This window comes from Pyrus communis, chromosome 17 (assembly GCF_963583255.1).
Source record: "Pyrus communis chromosome 17, drPyrComm1.1, whole genome shotgun sequence".
NCBI classification, from domain to species: Eukaryota; Viridiplantae; Streptophyta; class Magnoliopsida; order Rosales; family Rosaceae; genus Pyrus; species Pyrus communis.
Window position 1 is genome coordinate 15,756,504 of NC_084819.1, and position 18,044 is coordinate 15,774,547.

General features: G+C 37.6%; 1 protein-coding gene across 1 annotated transcript; it reads right to left on the reverse strand.

Moving 5' to 3' along the window:
• Positions 1-5,978: 5,978 nt before the first annotated feature.
• Positions 5,979-11,656, reverse strand: LOC137722621 (phosphoinositide phosphatase SAC8-like). Its single transcript, XM_068461664.1, has 20 exons — positions 11,379-11,656; positions 11,213-11,293; positions 10,936-11,063; positions 10,756-10,847; positions 10,549-10,606; positions 10,014-10,070; positions 9,814-9,845; positions 9,458-9,540; positions 9,249-9,355; positions 8,674-8,760; positions 8,481-8,558; positions 8,138-8,202; positions 7,871-7,969; positions 7,670-7,769; positions 7,435-7,543; positions 7,265-7,337; positions 7,055-7,148; positions 6,875-6,949; positions 6,394-6,460; positions 5,979-6,279 (listed from the first exon to the last, which is right to left on the reverse strand). Exons 1-20 carry the CDS (start codon positions 11,533-11,535, stop codon positions 6,152-6,154), a joined length of 1,770 nt encoding a protein of 589 aa, XP_068317765.1. The 5' UTR covers positions 11,536-11,656; the 3' UTR covers positions 5,979-6,151.
• Between the last annotated feature and the right edge of the window lie 6,388 nt (positions 11,657-18,044).

The following is an 18,044-nucleotide window of genomic DNA, read 5'->3' on the forward strand; positions in this document are numbered from 1 at the left end:
CTTTGAGTTTTATGAACATATAACGTGTAGCAAATGACACATTGTGGAATTATGAGATTGATTTATGGATTGATTTGTTGACTTAAATTCTTCCCTGCTACATTTTGTCTAGTGGAAAGTGGAAGAAAGTGGCGAAACTAAGAAAAGGGAATTTGACACCTGTCCACCCCTAACTCAACGCTTAAACGCTGTTAACTTTCTGAAAAATAATTAAAAAATAACTAAACAACAAAAATGGAATTTGAAAAGCCAGAAGCCCAACCGTCCTGCCACTCCCACTCAACACCGCCCACCACCACTGCACCGACGAACATCCGTCTCCTCCTTCGAGATCTTCCACACCACAAACTTAGAACCCCAACTATCGTCGTCTCCTTCCAGATCCTCCACATTACCAAACCCACTCAAAACCGGAGGCTATGGCGTTGGAAACTACCGTGAGATTTTTTTTTTATTTTTTATTTTTTACCATTAATATATATTTTTAATTAAAACAATAATGATACATCTGTTCCAGCATTGCCATCATGGAAAAAAGATATTATTGTGAATATATACTGAAGAAAAAAAAAAGGTAAAGAAGCAAGAATTATTAGAAACAAAAATCAATTAAGAAAACTTCAAAGAAAAACGAAAATTTGGAAGCTTCAAAAGATTATGAGCAAAAGCTGCAAATGCATAAGGCGGACAAGAATCCGACCAATGAACCCCAACATGATCAACACCATAGTTTGCCAAACAATCTGCCACTTGATTTTCTTCGCGATAAATGTAAGAAAACTACTACTGCGAGATTGAGTTCAACGACAGTTTTGTATATAAGGATCTTCATAAGTTTGACATCCAAGAACTAAATTAATGATTTTGATTTAGTGATGACGGGACCGATATCGTCGGGGTTAGAGGTGGCACATGTGAACAAAAATTTCAAATCACTGAGGAGTTGAGTTTGGGTGGATCAGGGTTTTGGGGAGGGGGTGGCGATATCGTCGGGGTTAGAGGTGGCACATGTGAACAAAAATTGCAAACCACTGAGGAGTTGAGTTTGGGTGGATCAGGGTTTTTTTTTTTTTTTTTTTTTTCGCGCCGGGGGGGGGGGGGGGGGGGGTGGGGTTTGGGGTAGGGAGAGAGAGTTTTTTATTTTTAAATATTAGAAAGATGTTAAAAACGCATGTAGGTAAAGCATAAATAAAAAACAACAAATTTGGTTTTATGAAATTTTATTACTGCCCATAATTTTTTTGTTATAATGGAAGACTAAATAGTATTTTCTTCCTCTTTTGATTGACAAATAGGGTTTTATTAATATATAGTTTATATGTGTCAAGATTTCAAGCAAGCCAAAGATAAGCACTCATAACATGCCAATTCAAATAATTTTTTTTGTAAGAATGATTTTGAAATGAAGAAATTGAATGGTTTTGATTAAGAAATTTATACGATTAATATATGTTATAAGAAAATTGGGTACATGTGCATTCCCTATCGGAAAGAAATAGAACTCCCATTTTCTCTTTTTACGTTTATTTGTTTATTTTAACATATTGATTGAGTAAATTAAAAGAGAATAAAAGTATAATGACGTCACTTAGTATTATAGTCTAGTAATATTCCTCTTCACTTGTAAGTTAGAAGTTTTATATTTGATTCTCACCAAATGCGAACTAGAATCAAATTATTATGGGTGTCTCATTATAAGGTTTAGCCTATTCCCTCGTTCCTTGGTATAGATAATATCAAATATATTAATAAAATGTATAAAGGCGATGAAAGGAGTACGAAAAAAATGAAACAAGGCATGGGAAAATCACTAACAAAGAAAAACTCTAATGATTTTGATTGTACAGTTTTTACTTTAGGCAACATTCACTAATCGTGTAGTGTTCTATAAGAAAGTAATTCGCATATAATAAGTTCATCACGACCATTGATTTCACTGTCTAATAAATAAAATTTTAGGTGAATATGAACTTATACATCATGTTTGGTATAATCTGAAACGTCACGATGACTTGACTATATTCCATGTAAATCATACTTCTTCTCTACATCCAAACAAGGACAACAAATTGCAAATCGATCACCACCTACTTGATAAACGGACGTGCATTTTGGGATTTGCACCAAGTTCATGCTCATGTTTTCTTCTTGCGAAAATGATCGTACTACTTCATTCAGGAAGGGCTAGTGGAAACTGGAAACCCTTCGCATAAGTTAATAAGTCACATTGTAGAAATTGGAATTGTGAGATTGCTTTTTTGGTTGACTAGATGACTTATTGACTTTGAAGTCTTTCTCTACTTGTCAAGAAACTATCGTGCCCACACTGGAATTTAGAACATCTTCAAAGGAGATATCAAAATCCTAGATGGAATGCCACTGTATATATTTAATATTAAAAGTCTCTTCAATCGAAATGTTATTTGTTGACTGGATTTGAAAGCTTATTAATTTGATGTCAAATTCATCAATGTCAAATTTATTTTTAATTTATTTTAATAGTGGGTTTCTTATCCCACTAACATTTCAACCAATAAAAAGTTTGTTTCAACATTTTTTTAATAATTACAATCATTTAAAGCTCTATTTAAATAATAAAATAATATTTGACATAAGACTTCAGATTACCACATCAGCTTTCAATTGTAATTTGACTCTTATAATTTAACATTTCCTTTGGAAATAGTCTTAGGGATCATATTAATTTAGAGAAATGCTAAAGAAATTTTTTAAAATGTGACTATCTTTATACTCTCAGTCACATCAAATTTTCGCCTTTCAAATGTTGACGCGTGAATTTTATGCACATCAAACTCAATAATTAATCCCCTTAGAAATACAACATTTATCTTACCACATATACCCTTAATTAAAATTTAAAAACTAAAAATTATATGAAAACTAGGATACATGGCCCACCCACTAAATTACTCTCATCTCTTATTTTTTAATTTTTCATGTATCGAGTTCAAATTACCTATATATGTAAAGACCCTCCAAATCTTGACTCTGCCACTGATTGTAATTGAAATTGGTTAAGTTAGGATTGGAAGGGATATGTTGGAATACTTGTCTAATATTTGATGTAAATAACTCAATTGGATACGCTGGGATTAGTAAAGCATTAAATAAATAAATAAATTCCAAAAAATCAAAAATAAAGAATTGTTTCGCTCTACTCACGACGCACAACCATCAAGCATTTAATCCGTGAAGATATCGGCCTTATTTGATTAATCTGAAAATTGGTATTTAATCTCAGCCTTTGCCGCCGACTCCAACTACCATTTATATACGATCCATATTAGATTTGACCAACTACCCACCCTATTTCCTCTACGTTCTTGACAGCGCAACTTTTCTCCGTTCGTGACCACCACGATACTCGCCACTCACAACCTCCATTCATGACACACCAATTTGAATAATTTGTTGTAGGAATGATCTTCAAACGAAGATTAATAAAATGGAACTCTCATTTTCTCTTTTTACATTTATTTATTTATTATACTATATTGATTGAGTAAATTAAAAGAGAATAAATGTATAAAGACGTCATTTAGTACTATAGTCTAGTGATATTCATTTTCACTTGTGTTGGGAGACTTTTAGGTCGAGTTGGATTTGGGCTTTGAGAACATCATCTTGTCTCCCTTGTTGCAGATTCGTACCAAGTCCCGGTATATCTCAAAAGAGATAGTTTGTCTTAGGAAATACCCTGGTAACATCAACGACTCGAAGATAGCATGATTAATCAAGATAATAACTTGCTCAAGTGAAGCGTGGTATGGAAGCTAAAAGATTATTGGCTTACGTGAGAGAGAAGGGATTTACATAGTTGCATGGCATTCTTTGCTGGATAATCTGGACTTTCCTAGGGTGATAATAAGGCTTCTAATGGTTGGGATGCTTGATGGAAAGCTATGGAAATCATTAAGGTTGCTTGGGTGGTGATTCTTAAGGCTTAGAATATGCTTCTGGGCTAACTAGAACTCTTTGGACTTATTTCCTAGGTGGTTTTCTCTTCCTGCGTTTTGCATATCTCCCTCTCTATTAATCTCTAAATCTGTTAATCTCCCTCCTTATGTAAGTGAAAGGTTCCTCTCTAGATTTCAAGAGAATCTCCCTTTGTGGCTTGGTCCTCCCCTCCTTTCTCCCTAGGCCTCCTATCACTCCCCTTTTGGTGTAAGATAACTGTATTGTTGAGACTTGCATATTGCTTCTTCTCGAGACACGCCTTTCCCAGGGCGGCCTTCCTCAGACGCTAATTCTGCTAACGCACTTTATGGTTTTCGAGTGTTGGCTGTCTGTGTGGGCTGGGAAGGGAAAGTTAGCATTAAATGCTTGACTTACTGGGCTTAACATGCAAATAATGCAAGAATCTAGTTTAGTCCTAAGGGGATTGACTTGCTAGGGAAAGGGATAAACTAGGCTATTCTCTCTCAAAGGGTATGGGCTGGGATCTTTGGGCTCCCAAGCAACCCAAAGTCTTCCATGACCTTGATTCCACGTAAGCTCGATAACCTTCCATAACCATCCACATCACAATACATTTGGCAAGCCCCGAATATGTGACTTGGGCTTAGCATGAATAGTGGCTAAGGAAGCATGGCGTGACGAATAGGCATGAGCATGGCGTGAATATCCGGCTTAATCTTCGTGGTATGGCATGCTTGTAAATATATTCCTTGTCGATCCTGTGCCTTGGCATGTGCTTGGGCTTGGGCTTGAATGTAGGCTTTGCATGACAATTGTGCATTGAGACCTGGTTGAATTGGTGTGTGACATTTTTGGCCCCCAACAACTTGTAAGTGATAGGTTTTAGATTCGATTCTCACCAAATGCGAACTTGAACAAAATTACTATGGCTATGCCACTCCTATTGTGAGGTTGAACCCACTCTCTCATCCCTTAATGTAGATAATGTCAAATGTATTAAAAAGGTATAAGGACGAAGAAAGCAGTACGAAAAAAAACCTTGGCATGGGAAAATCACTAACAAAGAAAAACTCTAATGATTTTGATTGTAGAGTTTTTACTTCACGCAATATCTACTAATTATGCATATTCTTTGCAAAGGTAATTCGCATAGGATAAGTTCACTGCTGCAGTGATTTCGCAGTCTAGTAATGAAGTTTCAAGTGAGCATAAACTTACACGTCATATTTTGTTACAGGGATGTGATATCCACACATTCCATTTTACTTCTTACGCACCTTTTTAATTTTCAGCGGTTAGATCGGATGAATTGAACAAGATCAACTGACATAAATTATCAAGGGGTGTGTGAGAAGTAAAATGAGATGTGTGGATAGCACACCCCTTGTTATAATCTGAAGTGTAACTGTGGCTTGAACCTATTCCATGTAAATCATACTCCTCTATATTGAGGCAAGGACAAACAAAATTTGCAAATCGATCACCGCCTACTTGATAAACGGGCGTGCTCTCCGGCATTTGCACTAAATTCATGCTCATGTTTTTCTTCTTGCGGAAATGATCGTACTTCTTCAGGCAGGGCAAGTGGAAAACTTTTCACATTTTAGAAAATTAGAAATTGGAATTGTGAGATAGCTTTTTGAGTTGACTAGTTGACTTACTGATTCTGAAGTCTTGCCCTGCTTATCGGGAAATTGTCGTGTCCACATGGAAATTTGGGGATCAATTTAATTTAAAAAAATGTTCGGGAATTCTCTCAAAGTGATTTTGAGACTGTTTATATATTTTCTTTCACCTCTCAGTTTATCGTAAATTTATGCATCAACATTGTACAATATTATGCTAAAAACATGAAATGACAAAGAATTCATAGAGAGTTCACTTTTGAAAGAAACCTCTTAGCATTTCTCTTTAATATACAGTTTTTCAAGGACATATTGAATAAGAAATGCTAACTACTTTCCCACGCATTTTTTTCCCTACTTATCTTTCGCGTTCAGATGTTGACACGTGAATTTTAAGCACATCAAACACAATAATTGATCCTCTGTAAACACAAAATTTATCGTACCACATATACCATTTTAACCATAAATCGCTTGTAAAAATTATCGTATCTCATAACTTACAAGGCTTGCAACAACAGTAACGTCATGGTAATACATTTTGCAGAGTTTTCGAAAACTACCGTTTGAACGAGTTTAGAACAATGTTATACAAGTCTGCACAAGCGAGGTCTCGAACAGAATTGCCTTCCGTTAGCTTTCACCACTGCCGCTACTCCAGCAGTCACTCCAGCCAAAAGAACAGAAGACATATATTGCTGGGCATTTCGACCAGCTGCAAGTAGGATTTAAAATTTCTCACGTCTTAGTCGATCGAATAGAACTCACAATTGAGAACAAAGTTCCACGGACTACAAGATTTCAGGCAAAACCAAAATAACAGTAGTACCTTGCTGAAGTGTGACGGATGTCAGTGTCAACCCTCCAATTAGCAAAGCTGATGCCACCGGTAGAAACTGCAATGTTTGTTCTCACATTTAAAACTTGACCACAGATTCAGTGAACGTCATTTTAAAAGTGGCACAAGTTACTTTCATTCACGGCCACCTAACAATGATTACGTGCCAAGCTGACCAACCAACCAAACATCAAGTTTGCCAGAATTCGATTTTAGTTTTCCTTTCGTACTACAAATATATCCATTTAATAGCGCTCGTATTCACGGTAGGCATGATTTCTTACTAAATTTGCTTTCAAGAGATGCAATTGGACCATCAGAGTACTCCCCAAACCATCATAAACTAAAATATGAGGTTCCTTGAAGATGGTCCTACCAACTGTAATGGGATCTGAATAACTGATAACAACTGGATAAAAGCGGATATTGAATTCAGGCACTTCAATTTCTCAGAAAGATTCATTATACTTACAGAAAAAGATTCAGCCCGGAATGGTGAAGTATCCCTTCTAACTGTATAGTGGCCACTGATAAGATCCATAGCATCCTGAACAAATTTGAGACTAATTTTAAGCAACTATAAACAAGTAGACGTCACTCGCCTTCATGCAGATGAGTAATACTCAATATTTGAGAAAGAGGGGCAGATCACCTGCCGAATGCCATCCTGAAAGTTATTCAAATAATATCTTGAAAGAGCACTCATCCCATCTTTGATTATTCCTCCAAATGTCTGCTTCCCATATCTGCGGTAATATGGATCCAAAATATGAGTCAAAAAAAGGATGAGTACGTATTGGCCATGATTCAAGTCATACTTTTGTAGACAAAAGAAAAAAGTCATACTTTAGGTTGAACTTACCTAACCAGGTCCCCTTTCAGGGCATAAGTGCCAGCATACTCAAGGCTTATCTCGTCGCCTTGCTCAGCCCACACTGAAGCAACAGAATTCAGAATAAGGACAACATTTCATCAAGGGCATTGTCTGATCATTTATGAAAGATAGGATACAGGACACGAAGAATTCCATACATGCTCTAAATGTTTGATAATCTTCAGCAAACATGGAAATGCTTTCAGAAGAATCCAGCACTCCAGTTCTTTGCAACTGTGCATCTAGAGACTTCTGGGCCAAGTAACTCTACAAATAAAAAAGGAGTAAAACGATTTATGTTAAATCTCAGTTTACTCATGCTATGGCATATGGTATATAATATCATCACAAAATATTATGAGATCCATCGCACAACATAATTCTCTTAGAAACCTGTGTAACATTTGTTCTATCAAGGCAATCAATGCAGTTTGTTCTGACAATTCCTTTCTGCTCCTCCAGTATGTTGCCTTTCGCATCTACGAGGAAGTATCTGCTCAGCTGGAACAGTTTTGATTAAAAACAGTATTATACATAGCCAGCATACCTAGATTTTGGCATACTTAATTCAACCAGATATTACGCCTTCATTACCCTTGCTTCTCAAATTGCTCTGAGATCTGCTCATACAGAAACTTTACGTTTTCAAAGTTTGAGTTACCACATACATGATGAAAGTCAAATGAAACGTATCTGCAACAAAAACACAAAGTACTAACTATTAAGTTGAGAGCAAAATCTCATTTCTGACATTGTTCCCAATGCCAACCAATAGAATTGACTCATTATAAGCAACCTCAAAAACAAAAAAGGAATCTACTTCAAGTGGGAAAATGAGTACATAAGTATGCAAATTGTCACCTCACGTTTGGTAGATTTTTCATTTCAACAGAAAATGCCGTGCTTAGTTGACCTTCATCACCATGCTGCAAATAACAATAAATGAAAAAATTATATTAACTGGAAATACAAGAAACAACATACTTTGCATACAGGTTAAATATAATATTACAAAAAAAAGGAAAACTTGTGTAGCACAACATCATTGCATATTTCGCAAATCCAAGAGCCACAATGGTGAGTGTCGTACAAACACAATTTGAAGGAAAAAAAATTGCATACTTTTTAGCTTAACACAGAAGGTGAATCAGTGTGCAGAGATTATAAAATTCAAAGAAAAATGTAAAAGAGGAGAAACCCTTACTTTATCAGTTAGGTCTACTGCCATTGTCTCTCCATATCTTTGGGAAAGATCAAAAAAATGGCGCTCCACAACATTTGACTGCAAGTTGATAGGAAAATTCAGATCACAACTCTAACAAGGGGGGTGCACCTTGAAGCCAAGAAAAAAGTAAAAAGGGATGGAGCTGCATATCTGGCAAGTGGCAACAAATTACCGTCTGCTCATGATCAATAATTCTAAGTCGTGGTTTATAGCTCAAGTCAACAATTTGCTCCCAAAGAAGCGGAATTGAACCTCGAATCTGAAAAACATATTAAAAATATTATGGAGGATTTTTATTCAGAAAAAAGGAATAGATAAATAAATCTTCTCGTATCAAATTATGACAAACCTTCCGGTCTACTATCAGTCTTAAGGGTTAATCATGAAACAGTGTGTGCATGTTTAGAAAGTATTGTTACAAAAAAGTTCTCTAATTGTATAAAAGTTGGCAAAACCAATCTGTCCTTGTTAAACTGTACAAAATTTTCATTTATGCAAGGGCAAGTCCTAAACCTCAAAAAAGAACGAAAAAGTTCTACCATTATGATATTTCTCACACCAAGGAGCACAGAAGATACTTTTCTCTAAAGTTTAATCCTCAACCAACTTGGTTGATCATGTTACAATGACACCAAGATATAAGCTAATGTCCTATTTAGGCAAACAAACATAATAGTAACTAAAAATATTCTGATACAACAATACTTCAGCACACATTTCTTTTTGGAACCTCCATATGAGAATTACCTGCAATAATGCGGACTGGAAACCTTCAATCTCCACCAATTGCTCAGTTTCAATAAAATTAGCTACATCTCCATCAAGGTTCGCTCCTCTTCTCCACATTCTTGTCCCTAATTGATCACATTACAGTGTTTCATGTTTAGGTCCTTCAAAACATGCCAATACAGACACAAAAGTGATTACAAGAATCAATCATCTCTCTAAGATTGTACCTAGACGTCTGGTACACCTCCTTGAGACTATCGTCAGTGTGGAAGGTGAGCCTTTTAGCTTTAGCTGTGCAGTCTGGAAGCTTAAATGTAGGTTAAGGAACACCATAAAATTCCCCAGTTGAATATATTACTCACATAATTTCAGAATCTCCATCTTCCTTACAAGTGCACATATATGCATGCCCCCATACAGGGAGAGTGTAAGTGCACATATATGCATGCCCCCATACAGGGAGAGAGAGAGAGAGAGAGAGAGAGAGAGAGAGAGAGAGAGAGAGAGAGAGAGAGAGAGAGAGAGAGAGAGAGAGAGAAAGAGAGAGTCATAAACATAAGCAATCAGTAAATTCAGGATATTTCCTTGTAGTAGAGGAATAATGAACCCATCAAGCTGCCATGAGAAATTAATGTGCATTAGCAATAAAATACGTGTGCAAAGAACTAACAACTTTTGGAAATGCTTTTCTTCCTTAAAGATATACATTTAAGTGGCTTAGGCAAGCAATAAAATACTCCAAATTGTTTAACTACGTATGCCCTAGAAGATGGAAAGTCTAACCTTATACTCAATCAGTTCGTCCAAAAGATTTCTGTTCCAAACAAATCGAGGGTCAGCCTGAAAACACAAATGAAATTAAAAACTACCAAGCAATTACTAGTTATAAATCGTAATGAGTAAAGCAAACATTTGAAGGGGGCTAAAATGACATTAAAAGAAAAGACTGATGAACATCCATATGATCTGGTGGGTGGGTTAGTTGACTCGATACTCATGCTTTCTAGTGCCGAGAGAAACTCCTTTGGATAAAGGGGAAGGGGGAATCACTTGACAATAAAAAAATTGCACAAAGGATGGCACGTCTTCAAGGATATGAACTGAGAAGGCATCTTTATTGAGCTCAATCTTTATACCTGAGAACAAAAGATAAGTATGATACCCAAAAAAAAAAAGTAGGCAAATCCTTAGGGTGGTGTTCCTTTCTTTTCCCTAATAACCCTCTTACTCGGAAGGAGTTGAGGATAAAATAAACCCCAGGACAATATGGTTATGTGCACCTGACCGATAAACCCAATAATCTAAGTCTCCAACTAACCTGCTTCCATATTGGTTTGGCCATCCATCCTTCAACTAACTTACATCTTCTTTGAAAGCTGGTAGAAATGATAAAATACATATAATTAGAATAAACTAACACAACACTTAACCAAATAGAAACATAAATTGACATGATACAACTCGGAACCTTAACAGATACAAAACTTTTTTCAACTGTGGCTGAGCTCTAGGTATAAGAATTTACTTGAGTGTTATATCAGTCTCATACGAGAAGTACAACCCCGGAGTTGATTGGACTGTTTTCAACAGAGCCATGAAGTAAGCCTCATCTTTTTTCTGTACAAACACATCACAATCTTTAAAAATCCCAACTCACTCCTCACATTCGCTTCGTACACGCATCAAAATGAATCAAAAACCTTACCTCCTGAGCAGTTGAATTCTTCAAACCCTCATTGCAGGACAGAAACCTCATCGAGTTTACTCTGTAAACAGGGAAGCCGAGATAATTCCCGACTTCCGTCCGCGAAGTTATTACAAGTACATAATTTCCTGCACCAAACACATCAATTCAACAAACAAACACCATATCCTGGAAATTTAGCCATTCAAAACACACAAAGATACAATTATAGCAAAAAAAGTTTCACATTTTCGATTCGAAATACTCAAAAGCAAGTAAAAGAAAGAAATTCACTTACCTGCAAGCAATCTGATCGTTCCCGCCACTCCGTATATCGTCGAGGTTTTCGAGGGACTTACAGAAGAAGAAGAAGAATCGCCTAGCAATCAGAAACGAGTATTGATTGAGCTACATAAAATCAGCGAAAAAAATGAAATTCGCCCGAAAAAGCGAAGATTATGTACCGTTGAGCGGCTCAATGATGCCGTCGCGGTGGTCGATGGAGAATCCTCGATCCGGAGCCGCGACGGATTTGATCACGAACTGGTCCTGAAACTCCTGCAATTCCAGCTCCTCGTAGAGCTTGAAATTGCCGCCGGAGCAAGATCCACCGCCGTCCATTTCCGCCGTGTTTGATCGGAGAAGAAAATGATGGTTTATCAATTTGGAAAATATCTTTAAGTTCCCAACGACTCCTCCCTCTGTTTTCAGGCTTTCAGCCGATAACCGGTGTCGAAGACATAAAATGACGTTATCACCCCTAATAATTCGTGATTATTCTAATTATTGCCCGCTGGCGGCGGAGAAAGGGGCAGCTGTGATGATTGCGTACCTGATATTGTACCGTAATAAGCTACAGCCGCATTGTTCGTCGCGTGACGGGAGTGAACACACGTGGCGACGTTTTGGATGGCGTCGGTGGCGACGAGGAGTCTGTGTGCTGAAAACGAAAGATGGACGCTTGGATTTGTGTCAACAGAAAACAGTTGTAGTTGCGTACACGTATTTTGGGTTGAGCTCAGTAACTAACTTCTAGAATTTTCTGTTAGTTGGAACTTGGAAGTAGATATATGGGTTAAATCAATTGGTTGGGGTAGAATTCCCTTCTAACCGAATTCAAATCTCTTTCCTGATAAATTAAAATAGAATTAGAAATTTTTGTTCATTTTTGACAAAGCCTGAGGTATCGCACATCCTAAAAGGTAAGACTGATACCTAGTGGAGCCCAGAAAGGCTAAGGGCATTTCAGCTCACTTCTGATCACAATCAAATAGCACACGTCCTCTCAAAGCTTTCAATCAACCAATCATCTGTATTTTTGTCACTTCGTACTTCAAACTCAAAAGCAGAGAGCATATTTGATTTGAAATTCTACCCATGAATTAAAGGTCACATTGCAAAAAGAAGGAAAAAACCAATGAAGATGACAGACAGCTTATCATTCCCACTCAATCAAATTTCCTTCACCCAACTTTATTTGCTCAAAGTTTGAGAGTTACAAGCCTAAATCTAAGCACGACAGTCTAAAGTTTTGAATCCAGTCCATCACAGCTCACGGTCCACCCGGTGATTCGTTGTGTTTCTACCATTTAAGACCCAAATTCCATTCTTTGTTCACAAATTATCTTTTCTACATAATGATAGGAGCATATTCATGCGACTTAAATAGCTTGTTCTCGTACATTTACGTTATGTTTCTTTAGTTATTTTAGTACTTTAAGCTATTTTCGTGTGTTTGTAGGTCCAAATGGCTAAAGGAGCAAAAAGATGCATTTTGGAGACTTTTGGAGCACTTTTGGGCTAAGGACGGATAGCTTATGCTTGAAGCCAAAGTGTTGGACGAAATTGAAGACCTAATTGGAGCCAAAGTGTTGGAACCTTGTTCTCTTTAGTTTTAGGACATTTAAACCTTTCCTAATCCCAATCATGCCATGCATAACACACATCCATTCTAACACATTGTCATTGCACATGCATTTCCTTCATTAGTTAACCCACATGCACTTATCACTTATCATCACCACATATCATATCACTTAATCACTTATCACTTATCATCACCACTTAACCACTTATCATATCATAACCACATATCATATCACTTATCACTTATCACTTAACATATCATCCACCAACTTCACCTACAACATCCACCTACTTCACCTACAACATCCACCTACTTCACCTACAACATCCACTTCACCTACAACATCCACCTACTTCACCTACAACATCCACCTACTTCACCTACAACATCCACTTCACCTACAACATCCACCTACTTCACCTACAACATCCACCTACTTCACCTACAAATGACATAGCCATATGTTCCCTCCACTACTCCTATAAATACCCTTGCATTCATTCATTCATGGACATCTCATTTCATACACAACACATTACAAACACATTCTCCCTTCCCTAGCCGTGAGCTTCCCATCTCTCCCCTTATAATCCAAAAACCATCTTTCCATTTCCATCACTCCTCACTCCATTCCACACTTCCATTCCCCCAAACCAACTATCCTTAGACCTTATGCTACAATAAAGAGGAAGAGAAGAGGGCCTAAACGTTCATACAATTCAAGTTTGAGTTGTTGGAATGTTTAGGTGTTTCTTTGATTTCAATGTTTAATTTTAATTCTCTTTGTTTTGTATGAGGAACTAAACCCCCCTTAGCTAGGGGGTGATTCGAAATATATGTTTATGCTTGCATTTTGATTTGATTACTTCTAATTGCATTTCATAAGTTGTTGATTCAATTTGTTTAACCGTTTGATTGATAACTTATTTATGTATGTTTATTAAGAATGCGCGCTTAATTTTCGTGCATGAATATGACGCTAGAATATAAGTGATTTTCACCTAATCGTTATGAACTTATATTCACAAGTAGTGGAGGTTGCTTATAAACAATCGCGTTAAATGAATTCTTGGCACGAGTTTCATGCTCATCATAGTAACGAATGCCTCGTCAACACTTATAGTTTTCATAATGCTTAATGATCTTTGATTGTATCTTTATTGTGTTGTTCACGTAAAGGACTTTTGGAGAATGTTGTGAATTGCGTTGCGCTAACCCATCCAATTCATTAACTTAAGGAAAACTTGACGGTTAATTTAAGCGGACCTAATTAACCCGGGGTGATGAGTTTCATAATTTATTGAAATGTAATTGGAAATCTTTTTATTATGCAAGTGTAACATATGTGGAGATGACCCCCTTAGCTAGCATTCATCCATTCTATTTCATCAATTTCATATTTACATTCTGTTTTAATTTGTTCATTTAATTTAATTTCGTATAAACTTAAATCTCCCTTTACTATAATGTCAATTTAGTTAGAAATCATTTTAGTTTGTGTTTTTAAAAGCATTTTGAGTCTTTGGTTTGTCTTAGTGTTTTAAAGTTTAGTTTTACATTCTTTGAGTCTAGTTTAGTGTTTATTATTACGTTTTTACGTTTTTGAGTCAAATCCAAGTGATTAACAATCCCTCCTAATCCCCGGTCCAGAACGATCCCTACTTATACATATACTACAATTTGACGAAAAGAGGGTTTAATTTGTGTGCGTATAAATCCCGCATCAAATTTTGGCGCCGTTGCCGGGGATTAGAAAATTTGCTAATCCCTTGGATTGTTTGTTTCTGTATTGTCTTTTAGATTTAGTTTTTATTTGTGTTTTGTTTGTTAAGAACAACATGGCACTTGATAACGCTTCTCTTTTGTCACAGCTCATGGAAAGGTCCCAAATGCAAAGAGTTGATATATCTAATCTTCAATCAAGGAATAACGTGTTTTCCAATACTTACAATTCGGATTGGAGTGATCATTCAAACTCTATGTGGTGGGAACCTCAAAATGCTCAACAAGGAGGATATTGGCAGCCACCACAACCTCATATTCAATATGCCCAACCAAATTTAAGTTCATCAATAGATTATAATCAAAAGCTTAACGAATTAATTTGTTTGGTGCAGGGCTCACAAAATCAAGACAATGAGGCTCGACAAGAAGACAAAAGGTTGGATCACTTGGAAAAGCAAATTGGGCAGATAGCGGAGTTCGTAGGACAATTTTGCGACCAAGGCAAACTCCCTAGTTCAACCATTGTAAATCCGAAGGGAGGATTTGAAGCACCTTTGCCGGAAGCACTTATTGCTCCTACGCCATCTAATTCAAGTAAGGTTGTTCCAATTAGTTCTAACCCCATTCCACCTAATATCCCTATTCCTTGCAGGTTCATGAATTCCAAGGAAGAAGAAAGTGAAAAAGACATCTTGGAAGACCTTCCAAAGGTGCAAAGTAGGGAATTTCATGAATTCATCAAAGGGGATATACTTGAGACAACAATGCCCAAAGAAGTTGAATTTGATGACATTGGACAAGTCATAACCATCACATGCAATCTGGCCAAGTCCAATATCCCTGAAACTTTCAAAGGAGTGGTGTTTGTCATTGAGTTCTTGTCAGACAAAACAAGTAAGTCATTTTTTTCAAATTCCATTACATTTTATACTAACTTGTTGTTTTTTATGAATCAGGCACCTACATTAGAATTCAAACCAATGCCGGTTCACTTCAAGTATCACCTTCCATTCAAGGACCAATTCCATGCCGTTTGATTTTATTTATGTTAAAAAAAAAAAAAAAAAAAAAAAAAAAAAAAAAAAAAAAAGATACTAAACATGGAGAAAGGTGGAGCTTCACAAAGGTTGTTTGCGTGAAGCCCCACTACGAGGCGCAGAAGCGGAAGGCATAGAAGCGGGAGGCATCGGAGCGGAAGCCATCGGAGCGGGAGGCATCGGAGCTAGAGCATTCCAGGCCTCAATACTTGGCCAAGCGCTGGATGACCCAGGAAAAAGGTGCCTCTGGAGATAAGACGCAAGCCTTTGACGGTCACTGTGAATTCGACCCTCAGATTCTTGCAGCTCATCAAGCTTCCTCTTCATCCCCGACGAATAGTTATTTGCAAGCACATGCAAACTTCTATTTTCGTACTTAAGCTGCTGGATCTCTTGCTTAAGCCTTTCCACCTCTGCCATCAACGATTCCACTTGGCGGGACCGAGCAAGCAGGCGTTGGCCCATGTTGGACACAGAACTCGCACACTGAACACTAAGTGCGAGGGACTCTTGAACGGCCAACTCATCGGACCGTCCTGACAGCAGCCTACTATCTTTTGGAGTGAGGAGGTTTTTAGCTACTATTGTAGCTGTTGTGGCGTCCTGCATCACAGAGTCTTCACCTGAAAGAGGACCGTTAGAAGATAAAAAAGAAGGGCGCCATACATTACCTTGACGGGGCGCAACCGGATCGCTGCTGAGACTCAAATCTAAGCTAAGGTTCGATGAGTTTGCCATTTTTTTTTTCAAAAGTGTTCAAAGAGAAGGGGTGGATGGAGTTAAAATTTCACAAAGGGCCGGAGTCGAGTTTCAGGAATGGGAAATCTTCAGAGTGTGTGTGTTGGGGTGATTGATAGCTCTATAAAAAACCAAGACGACGCGTCCACCGATTCAAAGAGCCGGATTTTCCGGCGTAATTTAGGCGACGCTCCCTCGGCTTTTCAGAAAACGCGTTCAACTTTGTCAAAAGATTTCTGACAAAGCTGAAAACACGTGGAGGCCATCATCGCATCTACACATCTTTAGCCGACAAGCGCAAAGTTCGGCGACGCTTTCTCTGCTTTTCAGAAGACGCGTGCATCTTTGTCAAAAGGAGCCGCATCTGCACTACCACGTGTCGTTCAGAAAGCGAAGGGGCGTCGTTCAGAAATCGAAGGGGCGCCTGCTCAGAAATCGAAGAGGCGTATTCAAAGATCGAAGAGGCGCCACTATTTCAAAGAGCCGGATTTGCGGGATCAAAACGTTTGTCGACAAGGGTAAAAAGTACCACCACTTGATATTATCTCTATATATGTCGACCTTCGTCTTTTATGGCAGGGCAAACCTGAAGAAAATGCCCAACTCTCCCTCACCTCTGAGGGCGCACTCCCAGCAAAGCCTTTCAAAATACTCAATTCTTTCTTCTTCCCCAAAGATGATACCAGATGCCTGGAGTACTTATGACCCAGGAGGAAACGGCGGATTGAAGCATGTGCTGATTCATTCACCGCTTCTTCAAAGCAAAGGTATCTCATATCATCAAGGTCAAAAGCAAAAGTATCTCATATCATGCTCTTTCCCTGTCTTTTTCTTTGTCCTTGTTCTTACTTGCATGGCAAAGTAAAAGAAGCAATCAGCCGGCACTTGGAGTCAGTCTTCCGATCTGGAGCCAACTGCCTGGAATCTATTCCTGATTGCTTACCTAGCGTTGCTCTCGAGTAGTCATCTTCAACGGTTGTTACACTTCCAGAGAAGGGACCACTCCTGCAAAGATTGAACAAAGAAACAGATAACAGGAGGAAGCTCAAGCCTTCGGGGGAAACCAAAAGAACCATCCTGCTGCCCAGTTCAAGAAGTAGCACAAAGGAAAATCAACGATGGGCAGAAACCAGTTCAAGAGTAAGCCTGTGGAATCACAAAGATCAAAGCCTCAATGCAATCACCAAGGAGAAGAGGGAATTTACACTCCATAACCAGATTTGTGTCCCTAAACTCTTCTCTTTGTTAATTACATTATGCCATGTTTAATATGTTTAGTTGCTTTTTGTGTGTTTACTTATGTTTTGTGTGAATCTATGCTTAAAACATTGAGGACAATGTTTGATTTAAGTGTGGGGGGGTAACTAAAGTGTTTTGATGCAAATTCGTAGGGTTTTATCCACCATAACTTCTAATGTTGTTCCTTGCTATTTTAAGGTGTTTTTAAGTTGTTTTAGAGTGTTTTAGTGTGTTTTGTTTTATAATTCGAAAATCCCATAAAAATTTGAAAAATTGTTTTGAAAAACCCAAAAAGAGTTGTTTTAAAGTTGTTTTTGTGTGTGTGTTTGTGTCTTAGGGTACCTTCCAACACAATGATAAGGATTTGGTTTATAATTGCATGACGGTTAGAAAGAGTTATAAACATAGAGAAAAGTTTGATTTACTCTTGGTATATGCTTGGTTATGGTTATAATGTATAACTTCACATGCAATCATAAAAGAAAAAAAAAATTCCTTTTTGTAACATGCTTGAAGGAAGGAAC